General features: G+C 37.8%; 2 protein-coding genes across 2 annotated transcripts in view; one reads left to right on the forward strand and one right to left on the reverse strand.

Annotated features, from left to right (window-relative positions):
- Positions 1 to 258: 258 nt before the first annotated feature.
- LOC146750808 (uncharacterized) overlaps positions 259 to 23,025 on the forward strand; it is a 30,260-nt gene continuing 7,493 nt past the window's right edge. The window contains exons 1-14 of the mRNA XM_085507449.1: positions 259 to 338; positions 7,758 to 8,023; positions 9,187 to 9,328; positions 9,619 to 9,738; positions 10,667 to 10,789; positions 10,920 to 11,039; positions 11,847 to 12,056; positions 13,913 to 14,125; positions 14,275 to 14,496; positions 14,713 to 14,925; positions 17,217 to 17,444; positions 17,665 to 17,880; positions 18,202 to 18,495; positions 18,679 to 18,828. Coding sequence (XP_085363575.1) covers positions 7,802 to 8,023; positions 9,187 to 9,328; positions 9,619 to 9,738; positions 10,667 to 10,789; positions 10,920 to 11,039; positions 11,847 to 12,056; positions 13,913 to 14,125; positions 14,275 to 14,496; positions 14,713 to 14,925; positions 17,217 to 17,444; positions 17,665 to 17,880; positions 18,202 to 18,495; positions 18,679 to 18,828 — 2,473 coding nt within the window. The 5' untranslated portion in view covers positions 259 to 338; positions 7,758 to 7,801. The remainder of the gene's footprint in view (positions 339 to 7,757; positions 8,024 to 9,186; positions 9,329 to 9,618; positions 9,739 to 10,666; positions 10,790 to 10,919; positions 11,040 to 11,846; positions 12,057 to 13,912; positions 14,126 to 14,274; positions 14,497 to 14,712; positions 14,926 to 17,216; positions 17,445 to 17,664; positions 17,881 to 18,201; positions 18,496 to 18,678; positions 18,829 to 23,025) is intronic.
- Positions 1,190 to 4,966, reverse strand: LOC146750809 (uncharacterized). The gene has a single exon (XM_085497402.1). The coding sequence runs from the start codon at positions 4,964 to 4,966 to the stop codon at positions 1,190 to 1,192; it is 3,777 nt and encodes a 1,258-aa protein (XP_085353528.1).

Genomic DNA, 23,025 nt, shown 5'->3' on the forward strand with positions numbered 1-23,025 from the left:
CGAGTTTTGCGTGTAAATTTATTTCCGCTTTTTTCAACAAATAATTCACTTTTTTCTCCCGGGAAAATGTCGTCAATCTTATTTTATTAACCTGAACTTTGTCTTGACAGCGCAAATTACACATAAATAAACGTCTTTAGTTGATTTCTGGCATTCAAAATTGATTCTCGAATCAGCCTTAATTGCGCGTTTAAGAATGACCTGGTGATCCTAATTTGACCTCGCGTGAATATACTGCCGCATACGGCGGGTCCCGGGATCATTGCGTCTAGGGAGTATGGATTGACTCATTATTTCTTAGCTTAGGGGTCTTTCTGGCTTTGAAAGGAGTCCGATGTGTAAGTATCTCTGTTCTTATTGTTGTTTTCCCAAACAAGAACCATAGTAAACAAAGATAGATACGATTGAAATACCAATTTATGATGTAAGTTGAAAATGTAGGCAAGCGTATTGCAAAATATCCGAGGTAAGAATCAAATACAGCACAACAGATGTTATTAACATCCACTAAAATCGCTGACACCAACGCACTAATATGGAATCTATATAGGTATAATCTACCTCTAATGCTAGCCGACGTCATTTTAATCTCACTGTATTCTATTTGTATGCTAGTCCACTAGTTCTACTGGTAATTTTACTACCAGTATTAGATATTCGAGACCTGATAAATAACATGTGAGAATCAATTGATTCATAACAGTTGGTGCAATTTACATGACATTTAGAACAAAGTATTATAGCTTTTTTCAAAGTGTCTTTTTCGGGTGTGTGTTTAATCACGTGTTTTGGCGGCAATCTTTTGATTTTGTAATTAACAGAAATTTAAGCGCCAGTATGGACACAGACCTGTTGTATACAGAGCTTGGACTACAACCAGACACTTCAGTTGGAGCGCTAACGAGCGAGTAACTCCGTTTATTTCTCAACGGGAAAACAGAACCAACATGGCGGGGAAAACATAACGAGAGAACAGAGCATGCGTAGCAAAATGTAAAGCGAACACAAGGGGGCGTTAACATGATTGTAAATACAATAAACACACATAGTGGCGTAACCACTTATTGTCTTTAACTTACATCATTTTCGAAAAGACTAAAGAAAACGCATGAGGAAAAATGACAGGCTACATGATAATTCAAAATTGTTGTTGGAAAGACACAAAAAATAATCTAAACTGAATACAGACTTAAAAGTCCATGACATAGTCTTTTAGATGTTCCGGAAGCCGGCGGTTACGGCTTGATCGTCTATGTTGAACGGGCTGCATGACTTTTGGATTATCATCAGCCAGGGATGTTGGTGTCGGGTCTCCAGGAGTCAACAATATTGGGTTTATTGAGCCAATACTTTGCGACTCAGTTTCTAAAGGAGTGTCAGTGCAACCTGTTGCCGGTGTTAGATCGGAAGGTATACTTGGTGGTATTGGTGGATGTGTTGGAGATAGTGGAGTTTTGTCTTCGTTCGGATGATATGACATAGGGTTTTGATCGGTGTCTTTCGGAGAAGGTACGATATAACATTCCGACTCTTTGACACGGTATGACGTTTGCCTGAGTTGACTACCGCGGAACTTGCGGATGTTGCGCCATTGACCATCGATACCAGTCACTAAGTAGCGATCACGGGCACTAGACTTATTGCGGTCACAGTGCAGATAGACGAGGTCCCCAACTTCAAGTTTGGGTGCACTGGTGGTTTTTACTGTAGGAGCTTTTGACTTCTTGCTAGCTTTATGGTTAGCCAAACGTTTCGTGTGTTGGTCTAAAATAAGTTTACGGTCGCTAATAGGAAGCTGGTAATTGGTAAATTGGTCCCTTTGGGTCCACATTTCACGTGCCGATAAGCCACTTGAACGTATGCGAGAGTTAACATGAGCGATTGCTATGGAGAGGGAGAGTGGCGTAATAGTTGCGCACAGTGGATCCTGGCGGAGAATCTCATCCTCAACTTCCTGTATTGCTCTATCTGCGACAGGGTTTTTGTTGCGATTCTTGATGCGGCCGACCTCAATATTCAGACGGTATTTTCGAAGAAGGCTGTCTTTTGATAGGGCTACAAAACCTGGAGCTGGGTCTGTTCGTATAACTGCGGGTGGACCATCAAGGGGGCTCAGGTCAATGCAAAGTCGCAGTAAGGCGTTGCGCAATGTTTCACTGCGTTCGTCTTCTATGAGGCACGCTGTGGTGTATGACGTGACGCATTCTCTGACGACTAGGACTAATTGTCTTTCACGTTTAATTACATCTGCTGCATATAAACTGCCCACAGATTCTGGTGGATCTGAAGTTGATTGCTTAACAATTGTGTGAGGTACTTTGTTAAGTGAGGCACACTGGTGACAAGAGGTGGATACGTGTTGGATTGCCTTGTCCATGTCCAGTGCGAAAAAATAACGATGGAGGACCTGCTTCATTTGGTAACAAGACGGGTGACTGAGACGAATATGAATTGCTGTCAGGAGGCCATCTAACACCTGTCGAGGTACAACAATGCACTCGCGAGATGGAGCGAATGGATCAGTACGCTTGACTACAAGTAGACCATCTTTGGCAATAGTGACGATGTTGAGGTAGCGTTTGACGTCTTTGATGTTAGTTAGCTTTTTAGATGGACGAGTCCCCTGGGTGAGATGAGAATGTGTGCGTCTTAAATCAGCGCATTCTAACTGGATAGTTTGCCACGCTGCCCTATTGGTGAATGGTAGGCGTTTATTTCCTGATGATATGTCTTCAACGGATGTGTTCATGACAACCGAGTCTTCCACACGTTCTACAAACGAACATATCTGACAGGTAGGGGTGGTACACTCTGCGGCATTGCGGCTGGCAAAGTCTGATGGAATATTGTCCTTGCTCGCCAGGTGGCGCACGTTGGCCTGGTAACGACTAACAGAAGAGAGGAATGTTGTTACGCGTGGGCTTGCTGAGAACTCACCCCGACAAAGTTTTTCGTACGCTTGCACACATGGCTTACTGTCGGTAAGAATACACGGTTTATGGTGGGACTGAATGATGTATGGCCCAAAGTGCCTTGTTGCGATGGCAATAGAAAGGACCTCAATTTCACATGGAAGCCATGTTGCCTGACGGCCTCGAAGCTTGGCACTGAAGAAACCTGCGAGGTGGAGCTTGTCACCACGCGAGACATACATGGTGGACCCAACACTGTGTTTTTTAATGGCTGCATCAGTGACGATCCATATCTGATCTGTGCGTCTGGGGAGTGTGATCGTGTGATTTGATGATAATGCTGCCTGAGCAACACGAAAGGAATCGCGAAGCTCATCCGACCATTGAATTTTATCTTGGGATTGTTGTCCAATAGTCGCATCTTCTAGTGGAGCAACAAGAGAAGCACAGCCTGGTAGCACTCTAGCTAGGACCTTATATGCACCTATAAATGATCGTAGGTTGCATATCTTTTCCGGTGGAGAACATGACGACAATGTAGAGATACGGTGTTGGCTTGCGCGGATGGTTCCCTCATTCCATACCCAACCGAGAATTGTGACTGTTGCCGGGCAGATGACAGTTTTCGATGGTGACAGTCTTAAGTCATTGGCTGCTAACTTACACAGGAGACGTCTCCAGTTTACAAGAAGGTCCTCGATTGTATTTGCACCGCAGTACAGATCATCTGCGAGTTTGGCAATGCTACCATCCTCAAGCATGTCACCAAGTACGCGACACATTAACTCCTCCAACGCTGTCTCAGAGCCTGGCATTCCCATGGCTGAACGCACGTATACGCGGACACCTTTGAATGGGGTTACAATGCCACAGTATTTTTGTGACTCGTGTGACAGGGGAATCTGGTAGAAGGCCTTAGTGAGATCGGTGGTGATGATATACTTCCATTGTGCAATTTGGCGTAGTGTGCTGTCGATGTCTGGCATGAGGGCGGGTTGTGGCTTACTGTAGCGGCCAACGTCTGCAAAAGCGGTGACAAGACGGAATTCACCGTTTGGTTTTTTGACTAAGAATGAGGGGTTCACATATTCCACATTGACATGTACATTCTCCGGGCGAGCAAAAACACCGAGCTCTTCAAGTTCGTCAAACTTTTGTTGTAACTCGGCCAACTTGTCACGGGAGTATTGGGGAACACAGCCCTTGCGCTGCGGTGGTTGAACAGGACCCATGTTGACGACTGCTTGAAATGGGCCAGAAGCACCGTTATAACCCTTGATTGCAGTGTTGAAGACATCATTATATTCATGGTGTAATGTTGCGAACTTTGCTCGGTGAGACGGAGAGAGGAGTTGGTCGGGGTCAATTTTAACCGAATCTGAGTAGCTCTTTTCTGGAAGAACTGATTTGTGTGGTGATGTTACATGAAGTGTAGTGTCTATGCTGTCTTTGTTTGTCGGTGGTACGAAGACAGGACATATTTGGCAAAAATGTTCATTGCGTTTCAAATTTTGGGGTGTGTTGGTCTGGTTCGGAATCCGAATTTTACCCGATATGGTTGAATAAATGTTTGGAGCAGGCCATGGCTTGTCAGATGATATGACTGAGAGCGAGCGAGATTCTACTCGTGGTTCAAGTGCAAATGCCTCGCTTGAGTCTTTGATTTCTGTAGGCAAGTCAAGTTCAATGAAATCACCGGGCCAAATTGTTGTTGACTTTGGTGGTGCGCGTAGTATGAGTGTCCGGCGAATGCGATGACTGCCCTTTGGCGATGAACTGTATGTATATGTAGTGTTGTCTCCCACAGTGACTTGGTGCTTGGCTGGACGAACACTTATATCATTAGCCTCCATGAAAGGGGTACCTGCGAGTATTTCAACATCGAGATTCTCGACAACGAGGCCTTCAAACTTGAAATTCGTATCATCGCGACTCACTGCGAATTTGGTCTCACCCACAACTTTTAGGGGAGATGAACCATCTGCTTGACGTGGTGATTGAGAACTAGACTTTAGTGGGACGCCGAGACGTTTTGCGGTGGCCAGTAGAATCATATTGCCAGTGGCACCACTGTCAATGGTAAGACGTGTAACCTGGTGGCCATAAAATGTATCAATATATGGTGACTGACGAACTTGTATTCTAAGGGCAGTAGGGACGTTCGCAGTGTCGGAGTCACTGAGATCATCATCGCCCTGTTGGGTGTCCTGGGAACGTCATCGAGTATATTAACAATCTGTCGGGCCTTGGTCATGAACTTACGATCTTGGTCCGGCAGGAAGTCACACTCGCTGAGGAAATGGTTGTCTGGACGGCTGGCCTGCTTACATAATGGGCATGAGCGGATTTTGCGTTCCCTGGGCCGAGCCTTTTGATATCTCACTGGTTTTGGTGTGATGCGTCCCCTCTGAGGCCTTGAAGAAGAAGAGAGCATGACAGTGGCGTCCTCAGTCATGTGGATTTCATCTAAAAGTGAGCTCAATGCTTGCGAGATCTCGGGCTTTATAGAAGCTAGAGTCCGTGTCCGCAGCTCAGTCCCATACCGCTGTTTAACCAGTTTGGGGAGGTCACTATGAATTAGTTGTAACCAAGTGAGTACAATGTAGTTCTCAAGTGAAGGGGAAATTTCCTCATCGTCAGTTATTGTTTCACCGTGGTGTGAAATACCATTGTTGCTGCGTAACAGGTTATCATCAACAAATGCTGTTAAGCGTTGGAAGAGATCTTCTGGGCGTTCATCTGGTTCAAGGTGTATATTACAAAAATCTAGCAGGTGTGCACCAGTGGACTGGAACCCAAAATGGAGACGGATTACCTGCCAAATATTGCTCATGGATGTCGAATTTTTGACTATCATGTTGCGAGATATGATTGGGCAGAAGTTGGCTATTTGCCCCAACATTAGTTCTAGGGCACTGACCTTCTGCTGGGCAGTTTGTCGTCTGCCGGCCTGGATGTCTTCTCCATCATCTGTGAAACCTCTCAGCGGTGTAGCCTTGGTTCGCTTTGTCCACTGTACGCCCTCACCAAGGAACTGTGCAAAATTTGAGTCTAATGAGAGTGTGTAGACCAGGTTCTGACGCCAGCTTTCAAACGAAGTAATTGTTTCTGGTTTTGACAGACACCACTGCTTGGGCGCCCGTTGTTGGTTGGCCATAATGATTAGTATTGCTTAACGAAATCAACGTCGGTATTATCCAGTCGATATATTGACTGACTGGCTGTACACAATATGCGTGTGTAAAGTCCGTACGTGTATAGCAGGCTTGTGAGTTAACGATGTCCGTATTACCTTTCAATGACGTGTAGATCCGAAGGACGCTGCCACCACGCCAGTATGGACACAGACATGTTGTATACAGAGCTTGGACTACAACCAGACACTTCAGTTGGAGCGCTAACGAGCGAGTAACTCCGTTTATTTCTCAACGGGAAAACAGAACCAACATGGCGGGGAAAACACAACGAGAGAACAGAGCATGCGTAGCAAAATGTAAAGCGAACACAAGGGGGCGTTAACATGATTGTAAATACAATAAACACACATAGTGGCGAAGATGTATTTGTCCCTTCGATGTAACATTTGTGTCGTCTACTACACATGCCCAGTCTATAATTTGAAATTCATGTTCCCATCACGTTCTACTGCCATTGCCTATTTTTAATTTAAAACATTCATTTTGCTGGCCATTAAACTCTCTTCACAAAACCAAGCCGTTCTGGAGAAATTATAGTTTTCCCAATACATTAATTGTAATTTTGGATTTCTTAAGGATAAATAGTAACCGACAATAATTGCTGTAATTGGGCGTCATGTGACACTATTATTATGCATATTTACAATATTTCTAGCACTGTTACATACGTAACCAATGGTATATTTAAGGCATTGGGGTATAACCAACATGTGGCTATATGGCCATATTATGACATCAGCACAACATGATTTTTGTCAAATACATCCTGACCAACAAAACCCGATTGAACAAAAACAAAATGCCAATGGCCAGTTATTCTCGGTTCATTGTGATTCGACTTGTGTTGGCATTGAATAGTTTGACATGCGATCGGTCGATACTCCTGCTGTACTGTCTTCGTGCATACTTTGAGGAATTCTCGTAATAACTGTGCGCATGGGCACGTGAGTTGAGTCGGTTGCGGGTAGAAACCCGGAATAGAGAGATCTAGAAGACAAGTTTACCGTGCGGTAACAATAACTCAACTGTTTATTCGTTTCACGCGATTACATGCAAGTTACAATGAAATAACAAACAAACTACTAATAGTAACACCGGGATGTGATTGGTTGAAATAACTGTGGGTGTGGCAACAGCAGTGGGTGTCTAATTAGGTCAGACTAACAGTCACCACAGTAACCTCATAATCTTCTTGGTGTTGGCAATGTTGATCAAGCCTTAGAGAACGTACCGTGAATGTCATGGAGTTATTTCAGCCACGTAAAAGACGACGACGAAGCCATTGCCACAAACACGGTGAAATAACAAAATACCACATTCCAGTTCAGTGAGTTATTTGCTATGCCCGACCAATCGCTAGGTGCTCATAAAATCATAACTACGCTGTTGGGAATTTTGTTATGCCATTTAAAATTACTATATTTGAATGTTAAGAGCATGACTATCATATCTTCAATCATACTAAACATTGCCATTTTTTGTTTTTTCGAACGTGGTATAAAGGATGAACAGTGAGGGTTAAATGTCTGTATTACTAACATGTTAACAAACTATTATATGTACATGGCATTACTGGTGCAGACATTGATTATATTGAAATAATACATACACATTTAACATTTATATAATACATGTCTATTTATTGAAGGTATGATTTAAATCCGCGAAGATACACGATCAACAGAGCCAAAGATGAAAGAGCCGGGAAGTCATGACACAGAAAAACCTTTGAAAGACATCACTAAAGATTATGGAAAGCATACCACGGCCCACGGTGTTTCCCATATCTTTTCAGCCACACATCCCTGTACCCGATTCACTTGGATGGCTATAGTGCTCCTGGCACTTGTCATTCTTGTAGTACAAGTGGGTCTATTGATCAGTCAATTTCTTGAATACAATGTTAATGTCCAGGTGAGTAAATTGATATTCACACTATTTATTGTACTGCTATTGTATTGAGATGAACCCACGTCAAATCACATTAAAGAAAACAGGCCTATATATTATTGGATGTGCCATACATAGCAAACCCGAATCACGCATTGTTCATATAAGGATATGGACATTCGTCAACCTAACGATTACATAGTTACGGATTTATATGTATTTCAGAAGCAATCATTTACAGCCAAACAATCCGCTGGGTAATATTAAGTCGTTAAAACGAATTTGTTGTCTTTGTGTGGAAAAATTCCTTGCATACGAACATCTAATTACACAACGAACATAGAACACTTCTCAGCAGCCAATCAGCGACGGCCTTATAGTTTGATGACAATTTCGGTTTCTATGTTCTTAGTGTAATTAGGTCCAAATAACTATTCGTGTTTTTGCATCCAAAATGCAACAAGGTACAATTCAAATAACTTCAAAAATATTCATCTGAATTGTTTTGACATTTTCAGAATTTTCAGTATTTTGGGTCATTACATCAAAATAGCCATAATTGATTGCAGTATCATAGTAATATTACAGATTCTGGTCACAGAATATCCAACTGACCCTTCGTTGGTTCAATTATAGACGTTTAAATAGGTTGTTAACTTGGCGAGTTATACAATTTTGGCTTTCTCATCATGTGACACAAAATGTGAATAATGTATATTTATTTTCATTTTATCAACGTTTGCGTGCACGAATGTGGGTGGTATTACATTTTGTTTCTCACATGCTCTCCCATGGAAATAATGGGATAACATTCCACTAGCTAAGTAACGCGCATTTCTGTACCGAAATAAAATGTTCATTACCTGTTAAGGTTGAGTCCAACTTGTTGAAGCTAGTAGTCACGCCCTCACTAGAACATTACGTGTTGTTCAGTTCAAACTTCTACATAAATGGAGGAAATAAACTGTTTTTAGATAAACAACCAGTTTAGTATTACCAGCATCAATATTGATGCAACATTGATCAGTTACCAGCCAACGTAACTCCAGTCCCACAGTAGATGTTCTTGAAGTGAGTTCTTACACAGGGAGATGATAATAGTTAAGAACAAGTTGTACATGGTTTGATTAGACGTGTCATATACAGTGCACAACTCTTTAAAACTTACATATATGTCTGTATTACAGATAGCCGTTGTTTCACCTAATCAACTGCTGTTTCCAAGTGTCACAATTTGTAATACCAACAAACTACGACGATCTAGCGTACGGAATTCGATTTACAGTGATTTGCTGGTTGTGGATACTGACTTCGTTCTACCATACTATGGTAGGTAGTGTGCAATGTGTACTAGTAAGACTACGCATCGAATAGAAAACAAACTATTTGATAATGATTATCGTGATTGTTTAAATAGTTAGGCTGGATGTGCTGAAATTTGTAGTCAATGTTATACAATTTGCCGTAAGTGTTACAGAAAGTTGTAGAGCCTTGTTATCAATATATGCATTCCTCTGGCTGTATCAAATTGTTTGAGCCCTTGATGTTGTTTAATTAAAAATCGATGTCTGGTTGTATGAATTCAATAAATGTATTGATTAATTCACTTTACTCTACAGTGCCCTGTATGGATGGCGACTTCAACTGTACCAATGGTATACACTGTATCAAACCATATCTTGTGTGTGATGGAATAATTCATTGTGAAGATAAAAGTGATGAACGTGATTGTTTTTATGGTAAGGCAAAACGGGATTAATCAAAATCAACTCAGCGCAAGTTTTTTTCGAAGATTTAGGTTTTCAATTACAGTATTACAGACAAAAATATACTGGTCTCAGTACGGTATGTTATTTAGAAAGATAATGTTGATACTGTTGAATATAATTAACATTTGGGGATTGGCGTCGTGTTCGCTGTCTGCCAATGTATCTTGATAACAGCACGTGAAGATATATCCTCAATTACAATTTAATGACAGTCCTGCGCAAGTACATTTGACTTCAAGGTTTAAGTTTAGAAGCAAATATATCAGGGTATAATAATTCAATTAATCTACCGATATTTACTATATGGGCAGCCATCTTGAATAGGAATATAGAGATAAATATAGAGACAAGTTGAGAAACGTGTTTTTCAGATTCCTATAAATCAGGAAACAAATATCTACTTTCACAGCAAAACGATCCGTTTGGCAACATAAAGCCAACTGCTAACGAAATTCGGCCGAATGCCACTTTTTTGTGTGCAATATTGACCAGCATACGAACATCCATTAACACGAAGAACATAGAACACTTTTCTTGGGTTTTAGAATCCGATATCGCCATCTAACTGTAAGTTCGTCAATGATTGGCACCTGAGTTCACTTATTTTTCCCTACCATTCGGAAGTAATGTACATGGTTCGGCATTTGTCGTATCACCCTTATACACATTCTCATTGATAACAATTTTGCTTTACGACATATTGTGCTCATTATAACCACATAAAACGTTTGATGAATATACATTTATTTATAACAAACATATTGATCGTTTGAAAGCTTGTATCTGGTAATAGGCAGATCATATGTTTCACTACACATCGTTATTTGTGGTGTACATGCTACATTTAAAAAATATTAACAAATACATTTAAAAAAAGAAACATGCTTTGATTTTTTAGAGGAGTGTGGAGATGATGAATTTCATTGTGAAAATGGCAGTGAACGAGGGAGGTGTATACCCTCGAATTTGGTTTGTGATAAAACTCTCGACTGCTACGATGGTCAAGACGAAGATAATTGTGGTATGATTTGATTTTAACTACTTAAAACAAACACTGGTGAAATTCTGATTGTGTAATAAACAATATATATACATATTATAATACACTATAGGAGCTGCAAACTTACAAATCATTTTATTCATATTTTTAGAATGTGACGTAACAAAAGATCATAGATGTATCATTTCATTGGAGTGCATTGCCAAGGTCAAAACATGCGATGGTGAATACGATTGTCGAGATGGCAGTGATGAAAGCAATATAGTCTGTGGTAAGCATGTATTGTTTTAATTCAAATTAACCGCGAGTGATATTTTATGCAAAATACATAGGGCATATGTAGATATATATCATTATTCATGTTTCACTTAACTCAGGCTTGCACGCAAATCAAATTATCTTAGTAAAGTGGGTAAAAGAGTATAGCAGTTTAAATTTCTAATCCACCAAAAAACCCATCAAAAGTTGCCTTATAAACAGGCATTTATGTCATTATTAATAGACCACCCAAATTTCCTTTCACCAATATCATTTCCATATATACAAATGCTCCAGCCAATGTAAGATTTGACTTCCTTAACTAAACGTGTAGCATTAGAAATGAGTGTCCAACTTCATTGAGCAATACCATCGGCTAAATTACCATCAGAAACGACCATACGTGAATACCCGTATGTACGAGGCCCGTGGATTCAAGTAAAGAAAACTGCATACAGTATATAATTACGAATGGGCAGAAAACATTCTCTTAGAGCACTGTTTGTTACAATTGCCTCACTCTCTGTACTGATGCTTGATAGTCAAGGAAGAAATTGACTGAAGCATTCCAAAGTACTAAGTTGTTGTCGACAAGCTGCAATGTCCTGAACAGCGATTAAGACTTAACTCACAAATTCACGAGGACACATATACAAACGATATGCAAAAAACAAGCAATGGCCACAAACATATTTGAAAAGTTGAAGACATTACAAAAAAATACAGGCATATAAATATTAACTTTGTGGGACCTTTATTTGCAAAAAGTAATCCACAGTTGACAGATAATAATAAAATAAAACTGTTTCCTTTTCAACAGAGATCCCCTTGATGAATATTGCACCAATAGCCCCAGCCACGATGCAAAGTGGCACATACGCAAACGGTACAGACCCTGACCAGGCACGTGACGGCGATCTCGACACATGCTCTGTGACGTATAATATTTATCAACCATATTGGACAATTGATTTGGGTTCAACAGTCTTGGTACATGAAGTAACTATAACGCATGATGGGAACTATGTATGTAAGTCGAATTGTTTATACATTGATGGATTGTTTAAACTATGTAGATGAAAAACGTAATTGTTTGATTGATGGATTGTTTAAACAACTTAGATAAACAACGTAAGATCTTAGACTGATTTACATATTCACATTACATGCCTCTCGTTCTACGTGAATATAGCATGATTAATATCTGATGACCCTTACCACGCGCACTAGTTTTAGCAGTTAAACATTTGTTCCATACCAATTCCATTAACAACGGTGCAATACAATACGATGATGTATGAAAGTGACAAACTACGAAACAGAATGCAAATACAAACAATGTAGTCAACTAAATACTACTCACATCATACAAGCAAATAAACAGCGAATACACTTAAAATAATATAAATAAATTGAGTTAATGGATAATTACAAGGTAAATACATACTTCATCAAATTTATAATTCAAATTACGAGTTAAACAAACAAACAAAACGATTTCAATTTGCACATGGCAATATAGCATGATGAGTGTACAACAAAGATGACAAATCAGCACAAAGATGGTAAGTATTTCTATTCGGACTCAAATATGTCGAATAACATAGCACATAAATGACCGCGAATAAGCTGACAATATAGTGCAACAACTTAATAACACAAAACCAAAGCACAATAACTCAGTACGCAATCCTATCTTCACAAATGAACTGGTAAATACGCAATGAAATACAAATGAGTTGTGCACACCTCCAAGTTCAGTAGTACACTTATTAAATCCGACCACACCTAACCAGCATGACAATTAGCATAACAAGGATCATTATGCCAGTAAGCAGAAACATACGAATATATGTTCCCCGGGTGAATGAGGGAATTTGCCAATCACAGCTCTTACATAGAAATGCTGGATTTGCAGTCACGGATTCAGACTGTTAATGTTCTATTGCAATTGGAATATGTTTATGTCTTATATACAAACTTAAATGACTCCTTTAATTATGGCCGACTGGATTTAGAATATGTGTTGTATTAACGAGTTACTTATTAAAGAAGTTGTCCTTACTGATAGTTAAAGTAGTGCTACGAGGACGCTAGTGGTAGTTAATAGCCCGGATAATTGTCCAATATTTTGTTTTCTGGACTTTGTTTATGCAAGAAAACCCTATTTATGAAATAAACGAAATCAAAAATAATCCATGAAATATACATACAATCCATAGATTGCATTGAATATCTAAGCTCCATAACGAACCATACAAATCTAGATTTATTGGTGGATCATTTAAATGTTCAACCAAAGAGTTATCAGTAAACTATTACCATCTACTTTGCCTACTATTAAAGAGAGACTTAAAATACTGTTTCATATTTCTAGAAGTGGTATAAATCATAAGATTAAGTATACGATACCTTTCAATTGAATTTAATTTTGTTTCCTTGTATACCAATCTACCATATGATAAATTAAAATTAAACATGGTTGTCGAGTTTGGAGAATATATTTTCCAAACATTTATCAGCATCCCAATAAAACCATTCCAATGTGATCCTTTTATTGGCTATCAGACGCTAATAATGCGATAAAAACTAGTTTTACAACCGTTATTTCATTGACTGTCAGTTACAATTCTGTTTTGGCAACAACTAACACAATCAATATTGTGTATTGAGAATATGCTTGCTGTAGCACGAATATAATACGTTAGTTGGTTATTTGTGTAAATATTGTATTACTAGTTATTATACATACAGTGGTGTCAGTGTTGTGTGTAGGGCACTTGTCTCTTAAATTTCTAAGCCGAGACTTGATTTACTACGAATACGGTATGTATATAGGTATATTGTGACACATACGTACATACATGGCATCATTATATATTCAAGATGCAAGTCTCACTGGCGCTGAAATAAGAGTTGGCGGAAACAACTATTTCCTAAACAATGAATTGTGTGCGGCGAGACTGCTACCAACTCAGACATCTAGTTTGACATTCACCGTAGAATGCGACAACCCATTATATGGACGGTATTTAAGTATCCAGGTTATGGAATCGTCACAAGTTTTAATATTATGTGAAGTGGAAATTATGGTGGTGGGTGAGTTTAGAGTTTTCATATATTTAAATGATACTGAAAATGAATAGGAAATATGTTGTCATTTGTTTATTTACTTACTTGATTGCTTTATAACGAATATCCACATATCGCTAAACACCAATGCAAAGAAATCCTCTTATCGACTTCAGAAAATGCTTTATCGAATGTGGCGTATGGCAAAGAGGCCGAACAAAGTAGTCAGTATAAAGATGGAAGCGCCATTAAAGCTGTAGACGGTGATACAAGCAGTGATTACTCTCATCATAGTTGTATGCATACCCAGTTAGAATATGAGCCGTGGTGGAGAGTTGATACTGAATGTGAGTGTGGAATAGAATATATTGTGATCACCAACAGACAAGATTGCTGCAGTGAGTACATAGCAACATGATATATCATTTTGAGTTTTGTGATGGAAATTTACGCAAATTCCATCAGAATAACGTAGTCGACCTTTTTGTAGATTTAAAACTATTTATAATGAACTATATGTATTAGCCGCTTAACCGTTATTTTAACATCATAGCTAAGTATTTTCGTTGTGTGAAAAATGTTGCGCTTATGAACAAATGTTTCGTATATTTTAGGCGATCGTTTAATTGGAGCGGAAGTAAGAATTGGATATAGTAGGTTTCTTAATGAAAGTAATACATTATGTGGTATAGTAACACGTGAGAACATCGAGGAAGTTGACATTGTCATTAACTGTGGCGATACCATTGTAGGAAGATATATTAGTATTCAGATATTTAACAGAACAGACTACCTCCATGTCTGTGAAGTGAAAGCATTCGGCAAAGGTATTTTATTTTATTTATTTATTAAAAATTTTCGGTAACAACTATTTCCTAAACTATGAATTATGTGCGGCGAGACTGCTGTCAACTCAGACTTCGAGTTTGACATTCATAGTCGGTTCTTTGGATATTTGTTCATTTATTTATTTTTTCAACCATATCTACAAAAAACTTTTTTTTTTAATTTAACTAATTTACAGTCTTCAACTTTTGTTATTATTATACTTGTTATTGTAATTTTTGTTTGGATATAAATACATTTTGTCTTACTTGCTGTAATTAAGTTTTTTTTAAGTATGGATGTCATAGTAACGTGATATGTGAAGTCAAAATGTTGACCTGATTGATGACGTCGCCCCGCTGCGACCTCTGGTGGTCATATAGCATACCTATTTATGAAAATGATAGCACGTCGTCTATATCATAGAAGTTACGTTTTTATCTCCATAACATGGCTGTAAATTAGTAACGATGTTTTATCCATTAAGTAATTATTCTTCAAATTATGAATATGTTAATGCAATAATTTATTTCTAAATTTGCAAGTAATGAAGTTTAAATAACAACTAACTCAGTGTTCAATCGAACTGATTGTAAAACTATGTATACATTCAATTTAGTGCATTTTGCATGTACTTTGTATATTTTTGTTAGGCGCGTAAAAGATTAACCCAATCTTACTAACTTAATTAGGTGAGCATCTCTGACTTTTTTTCTAAATAATAGGTAAGCTGTTGACAAGGTAAGCTGTTGACTTGAAATTATGGCTTCGATACAACCAACGAAAATATTGCAAGATGCTACTGCAAAATAACGCTGATACAATTTACAATATTTGAATATTACAATATCATCAAGTACGGGTATCTCATTTACTTTGTTTAGTGATTATTGATTTCAGATATCTACATTAATATGAAACGGTTTATTTAGTGCAGGAATGCACTGATCAGCAAAACAAATGCAGTCTTCAAATCACCTGTGTCTACCTTTTGTATGTCTACGTTCATTCTGAGACCGCAAACTAACAATAATGAAAAAAACTTGGAGTTGACATAATAAGCTTATAACCATGTTGGCGGTGATAACAATTGTTCAGGGTTGACCAACTCTTACAGCGAATGACGAAAGTAGATTGAGACACGACTCTCAACACAGACTGTGAGCCAGACGAGGTCAGTGGACGATTAATTATTCATTGTAGTGTCCCTTGACATCCAAAATGTTGTTTGAGGTTGAAAATGTCCTACGAAAATTATTAAATGTTAGTTTAGACAACGAATCAGGGTAATAACTTGTTTTGGTAGCTATACGTTCATCGCCGCTAGCTGAGTTTTTTTTTTTTTTTTTTTTTTTTTTTTGTATTTATAAACTTTTAGTGGAGTTTGCACTGAAATTAACATCTTACATACCGGGTTTTTACATTACAAGTTGCAATTAATCTACATATTGTGAAGTGGATTGGGTAACATTTTTCATAAAATATCCCCATTTCTTGTTATGAGAAGTCAACCTATTCCGTCGGACAGCAATGAAGTACTCCAGGAAATATTTGACATATCTTTTGTATGGCATGAATTCTGGCTTTTGATTTTTATGTCTACACAAGTAAATTTAGTTTTTGCTACCAGAAAGAGGAAGTTGACTAAACATGTAAAGTTTTCATCCTCAAGAAGGATTTGTTGTGCTTTCGGGTATACCCTCAGGCCAAGCTACCCCCTCAAAGCATGTATAGTGTTTCCCAAAAATATTGGGTGCATTGACATTGGTAAAACAAATGGATAAGAGATTCAGAGCATGAACAGAAAGTACAAAGATCAGACTCCACAATGGGAGGGTTGATCTTGAATAATGTTTTGTTTGTGGTCAGAATAATATGAATTATTTTGAGTTGAAATTCTCTGAGGCCTAGCTGAGTTTTCGGTAAGTGCCTTATGTTGTTTGTTATTTCTCTCCGTGTAAGATTTTAAAGAGTTTATAACTCGTGCTCTGATTGGTTGAATCACGCGAGTCAGATGTAGTTCATACGATTGAGATACATTATGTAAAAACAAACTTATGACGGCAATTAAAGCACAAATATATGCATATATAAACAAAAAACAATAACAATAATAGTAAAATAAAATAATTGGAATTTTTTAATCAGATTGCTTGGTATAAAACTGATTACATTCAAGGCAGATATTGATCGAATAAATAATGTATACATATATTTATTTGTATTTTTATTTATTTATCGTTTTATCTTTAATAAGATGTGTCTATATTGTTTTTTAACTGTCACTCTCCAGTTGTGGATGATTCGCTTGCAAATGTAGCATTCAATAAGTCTGCATATATGAGTAGTGTTTGGTTTGGCAATACAGCTGATAAAGCCGTGGATGGCGACACCTACCCTGTACTTAATTCAGGAACGTGTATCCACAGTGCTGAAGAAAGTGAACCATGGTGGAGAGTTGATCTTGGTGGTATTTACTTTGTGTACAAAGTGACTATATACAATAGACAGGACTGTTGCGGTATGTAATTTTATGTTGAAAATATTGTGAATGGCCTGGAAATGTGTAAGCTATTTGATTGTAATGAAATAATTTTTGAACCATATGATTCTTTCAAAGGACATCGGGTAATACATAAGTAAATATAAAATAATGTGTTAGTAGTGAACATATGCATAGTGTTGTTATTCGTATGACATTTGATATGTGTATAAAATAGTGCCTTACTGTCCCTTCGCAGCACAACGATTGGCTGGAGCTGCTGTTCGTGTTGGCTACTATGAAGATGCAAAACAAAACCTCAGATGCGGTCAACAAATAATCCCTCAGATTTCGGGTTGGTGGAGAATAAATAGGAAATGTTCAGTTCCTATTTTGGGCAGATTCGTCAGTGTACAGTTAGAGGGAGTTGATAATGGATTTCTCCATGTATGTGAGGTGCAGGTATTTGCAGATGGTAAGTAAACACAACAATGATGTATTTGTTCGGCTACAGAAGAATGTAGATATGATTATTTGATAGTGCATATGCATATGCTAGCAGTATGTGACGTAAATTTGTTAGGCAATTCAAATATATCTGCAAAAAACTTGAAAATACATCCTCTTCCTACATATTACATATGGTCTGCCGAATTTGATTTTGTCATGTCTCTACAGTTACCATGTTTCATGAACTAATACGGTATTACATTACATTACCAAATGTTACTGATGGATATCCAACACGTAAATGTGTATTATTATGCAATGAATTGTTGATTTAATATTTTTTCAGAGCTGGTGATCAATCCCGTTGAAAAAATAAAACAGCGGGCACTATTTGCATTGTTTGACAAACAAAAATTTAAACGTCTTATGTTGGATGAAGGCAAAGACAAAGTTTACAGTGGCGTGTCGCTTGAAACGTGTCTAGATAAATGTTACTTTCAGAAAACATTTGTTTGTAAATCGTTTGACTACAGGCAATATGTTCATGAGTGTACTATTTATAGCGTCGACGCCAATGACAAGAACACTAGCTTGATGGTTGACGAAAATTTCAATTATTACCAACGACTTGTACACGGAGGTATGTACATCAGTTCTCAAAATTATATTATTTGATGAAGGGCGGTGGTCGTTGCGCAGCGTCATGTTCGATGTGAGACCTATAACGATGTATACAACGTTTGTGATATAAAAAACACAAACATTGACATTATAAAGGAGGTGAGCGATCAAAATGTATGCACTTTCTTTTGTTCGTTTGTAGTTTTCATTGCATCGGGTAACTCATCTGATTGTCCATCTGGTATGTGGCAATGTGGTTCCGGCGAATGTTTACATACATACAGAGTATGTGATGTCATCAACGATTGTCTAGACTCATCCGATGAAGAAGATTGTATATTCAAGGAAAGTGGTGGGTATCATCCTTCTGGTAAATGACATCTCAAAAAAATATGAATATGAATATAGAGTTATATGATAGTTGTTGTTTGTACATTGAATTGATAGTTCTATTGCGTAATATCCTTCCTTTAGGGCTTTTTCTTTCCCATTTGGCAGACCCTACTAGCATTCCCTATGCTACCCTTAGCTCAGCATCTCCGTAACTCACTGTGAGTATGCCTGGGATACTTATATGTGAAATACATAATCAAGGTCAAAACCTGTGTGCATGGCAAACAGTTGTATTGGTATTTACTATAAGGTCCACCTGTTGGTGGTGTATATACTCATCAAATGTGGTGACTTTTAACAGTGTTTCCCCTAGAAGTATGAGGATAATAGCCAAGTGGCTATTGCAACCTCCAAAACATTAGCCAAAAATAATTTTCTATAGCCAGTTCCTGTTACATGGAAGCTGACAAATGAAAACCAGGCTTTTAAAAAAAAAATTAATTTAACTATAAAAAAAAAGAGTGGGACCCCAGAAGGGAGTACAATTTAAGCATGAAATATAATGCTTATATGAAACACACAACTTTGTGATGTAACTGACTTTTATTAACATGTTCAAGTTATAAAAGTGAACATTTGTATAACAATGTTGTATAACAATATTCTGCAATACAGAAAAAACAAACACAATACAATGTTTAATTAACACCATATAATTCTGATTCACTTAACTTTCAGTGTCTGACACTTGGTCTAGACAATCAGAACTATAGTCTAGTTGCTCATCAATTTCACTTAGAGTGTGTTGTAATTGTCTTACATTGGTGGCCATACTCTACACATTATTGAACACCTCAGTTGTTGGGACACTACCGGTACTATGAATTCTCCTTTGTTTTTGACTGCACCAAACAGCATAAGCAGAATGAAAATCAAAATTTGTAAGTGTTGGACCATTTAGTCTAATGTTCATTAAAACACTTACATTTTCCACCTTGAGCCTATTTCTAAGTTTAGTTTTGCACAAATTATATGCACTGTAGCCTCGTTCACATTCAGCAGTTGACATAGGAATGGTTAGACCAATCTGCACCAATTTTGCAAGGTTTGGATAAATTTGTTTATAATTTGTGAGCAAATACTTTCCAAATTGTTCAAAGTTCATGCCTTTGCAGCCAGGTAATAAAGTCCTTAGATTGATCCATTTATTCCTTGTATCTACTGGATGAATTAGTGGGGCAAAAACAGTACCAGATTGCAATACCTTCTCAGTACCATAATGCTCTACTAATATATCAATTTCAGAAAAACCAAAATCTAAAAGTTTCTCCTTATTGTTAGGGAGAGTATCTGGTTCAAAAATACTGAATGCTTTAAGAATACCAGTATCTGGAAACCTAGTGGCAATATTATCTGCCAATTTCACAATAAATTGGGTTCGTACTGAATTAAAATCATTTCTCTGTTTCTTACTGTCTTGAATTGTATGACTCTTATAAAGAAATGAATCACCCTCACTTGTTGTTGGAATTGCCTCAAATAAAGTTTTCAAATTACTTCCATCAATAGACTTCAGGGCAACAATAGAATCTATAGTTGACTGTATATCGCTTGAAACTGATGAAAATGTAACATTTCTGCTCTGAAATTTTAGAGATAAAAGCTTGATAAAATACAGTGCATCAGAAAGAAAACAAGATGTGGCTAGAAATTTGTAGTTAGACACTGACTTTAAAAGCCCTGATGCACATGGATCACCCTTTTCACTTTGTTCTATAAAGCATGTTATCAGTGAATCAAAACATATCACTATAGCATCAACAGCCCCACTAAATGAAAGCCAACGTGGATCAAATACTTGCTTAAATCTTCTTTTGGCATCTCCCAGTATGTGCTGTATTTTCTTTAGTTTGCTCATATGGTTTGGCGAATAATGAAAATATTTAAAAATGGCATTTATTATTTCTTGGTATTTTTTAAGGTATGGTATAGATTTTGCAGCTTGGGATGCAGCCAAGGCTAAGCGATGGGCTACACAATGTACAGACACTATAAAAGGATTTTGCTCTTTTACTCGTGCAGCAACTCCAAACTTTTTGCCTGTAAACACTGATGCACCATCACTACCTAGTGAAATAAAATGTTCAACTGTAAATCCTTTCATTTTAATGATTTTCAAAAGTTTCTCTGTTATTGTTTCAGCATCACCACTGTCTAACTCTACAACTGTTAAAAAGTTAGTTTTGGCCTCCCCTTGCTTATCAACAAAACGTATATAAACAATCAGGGTTTTATCAACCGAAACATCTGTAGACTCATCAGACAAAATAGCATAAAACTCAGCCTCCTTAACATCTTCTCCCATCTTGTTATTTATTACATCAGCAATAGATGCTTGAAAACCTTCTATACTACTGGAGTGCTCATATGTTGTTCGGTCATCACACTTCAAATTCTGGACGGATTCAACTCCCTAAAAAATTTAAAATTTAAAAAAAATCATTTTAGTTTTGTTTTAAAATTGACAAATTATCAACAAAAAATTACTAAATAAACTAGGTAATGGCGAGTGAAGAGATAAAACATTCTTAGTAATATATTACGTACCTGTTCCTTCAAAAACTGATTCATAGATGTCAATTTTACATTGGCGATATTTTCCTTCGCGAACCAGTACACGCTGCGTAGGGCTGCCAATACAGCAGGCTCCGCTTAGGCAAACGAATTTGTCATTGCATGCTTCATATCCTGTGATGAAAATTTATCTTGCATTGCTTGTTTATGATCCCTTGTCGATGCATGTTTCTTCACATTGTCAAGTTTCAGTTTATCGCATCCATTAGTAAAGATATTTCGTTTACTTGTTTCTTTACAAAATTTACAAAACATCAAGTTCTTCATGTAATCAAGTTCTAGCCACGGGTATGATTTAACCCAGTCATCACGCATACCTCGGTTGACGCGACTTCCCATTTTCTTGGTACTTTCGGGACCTTGATTTTTCTTCGGTTTATCATCCGTTGTGACATTTATTTGAACTTCGTGATCACCCTCAGACTTGTCTTTTTTCGAAGGAGGTGGTTTTACTTGTCCTTCTACGAAACTGTCAAGCGTACCCTGATAAATTCGTTTGCTACGAGCGGAGCCTTGCATATTGGCAGCCATTTTAAAGAATGTTATGATGACGTCATTTATATAATACAGCGCACGCTATTGGATAACAAACGGAATGAGGTCACAAGATACCCAATTGGAATCAGCCTTACAAAATAGAGTTGTTTTATGATAATTAGACAAGTGTTTACGTGTTTCGATTTTTTTCACGTGGAAATCTTTCTGGGCAGGCAAATAGAAAAAGTTCACACATTTTCGTTATAATTTTAGCAATCGCCAAATGACGAATTGGGGAAACTTTTTATTAGCCATTCTGATTTTTTTTTCGCCACTTGGCGATTTGGCGAACGGTAGCGGAAACACTGCTTTTAATGTATACACTGATCAACTGTTAGTCCAATGGAAAGCACTGAAGTCAGTCATGGGTGTCATTTACAACATCCTTGAATAATCAATCCCAGAAGCAAAGAGGAAGCACTTGCTTGCTTTTGCTGTTTGGGAGATATCAACCTCCCCTTTCTTGAGGTCCAGCTGAGGATAGCATTTCTCTGCCAAACCAAGAGGACGACCAGGAAAAGTAGAGAGGGTGTTTGTGCTCAAGACATTCTAAGACTTCTTGACAGTACGAAAGGTCACTTCTCTATTCAGGGCCATAGCAACAGCAGGCAGTCAAAAGACTGATCCCGTGGTGAAAATCACATCTTCTGGCATATTTGTACCAAGACAACCATTCAGCTGGAGCACATTTAGAGTGCTCCCTGGTTCTGATGGATGCCCATATGACTGCGTCTGATAGAACAGTTGTTAACATCTTGTAGGTCATCAGGCCTGTCACAACCATCCCTATAACAATGAAATCAACCTCAAATTCTTGCTGGTCAATGAAAGATGTATGATAGTCGGAAAGTTGAGGCTCGGGTACTTGACTGATCAAAATGGCCGTTATACCTGCAATCTGATAATACCAACTGCTGCATCAATGCTCTGAAAACGTGTAAAACATGGCTTTGCTGGCGAAGGTCAGCATTAATCCGATCATAACGTTCGGACCATTTTCGGTAGCACAAAGCCTGTGCAGCTAAATCATGATGGTTATGCTTCT

Source organism: Saccoglossus kowalevskii, chromosome 1, assembly GCF_978046115.1.
Source record: "Saccoglossus kowalevskii chromosome 1, keSacKowa6.1, whole genome shotgun sequence".
NCBI classification, from domain to species: Eukaryota; Metazoa; Hemichordata; class Enteropneusta; family Harrimaniidae; genus Saccoglossus; species Saccoglossus kowalevskii.

Coding starts and splice junctions, on each gene's coding strand:
- LOC146750809 (XM_085497402.1), bottom strand. CDS start 4,966: ATGATTCTACTGGCCACCGCAAAACGTCTCGGCGTCCCACTAAAGTCT.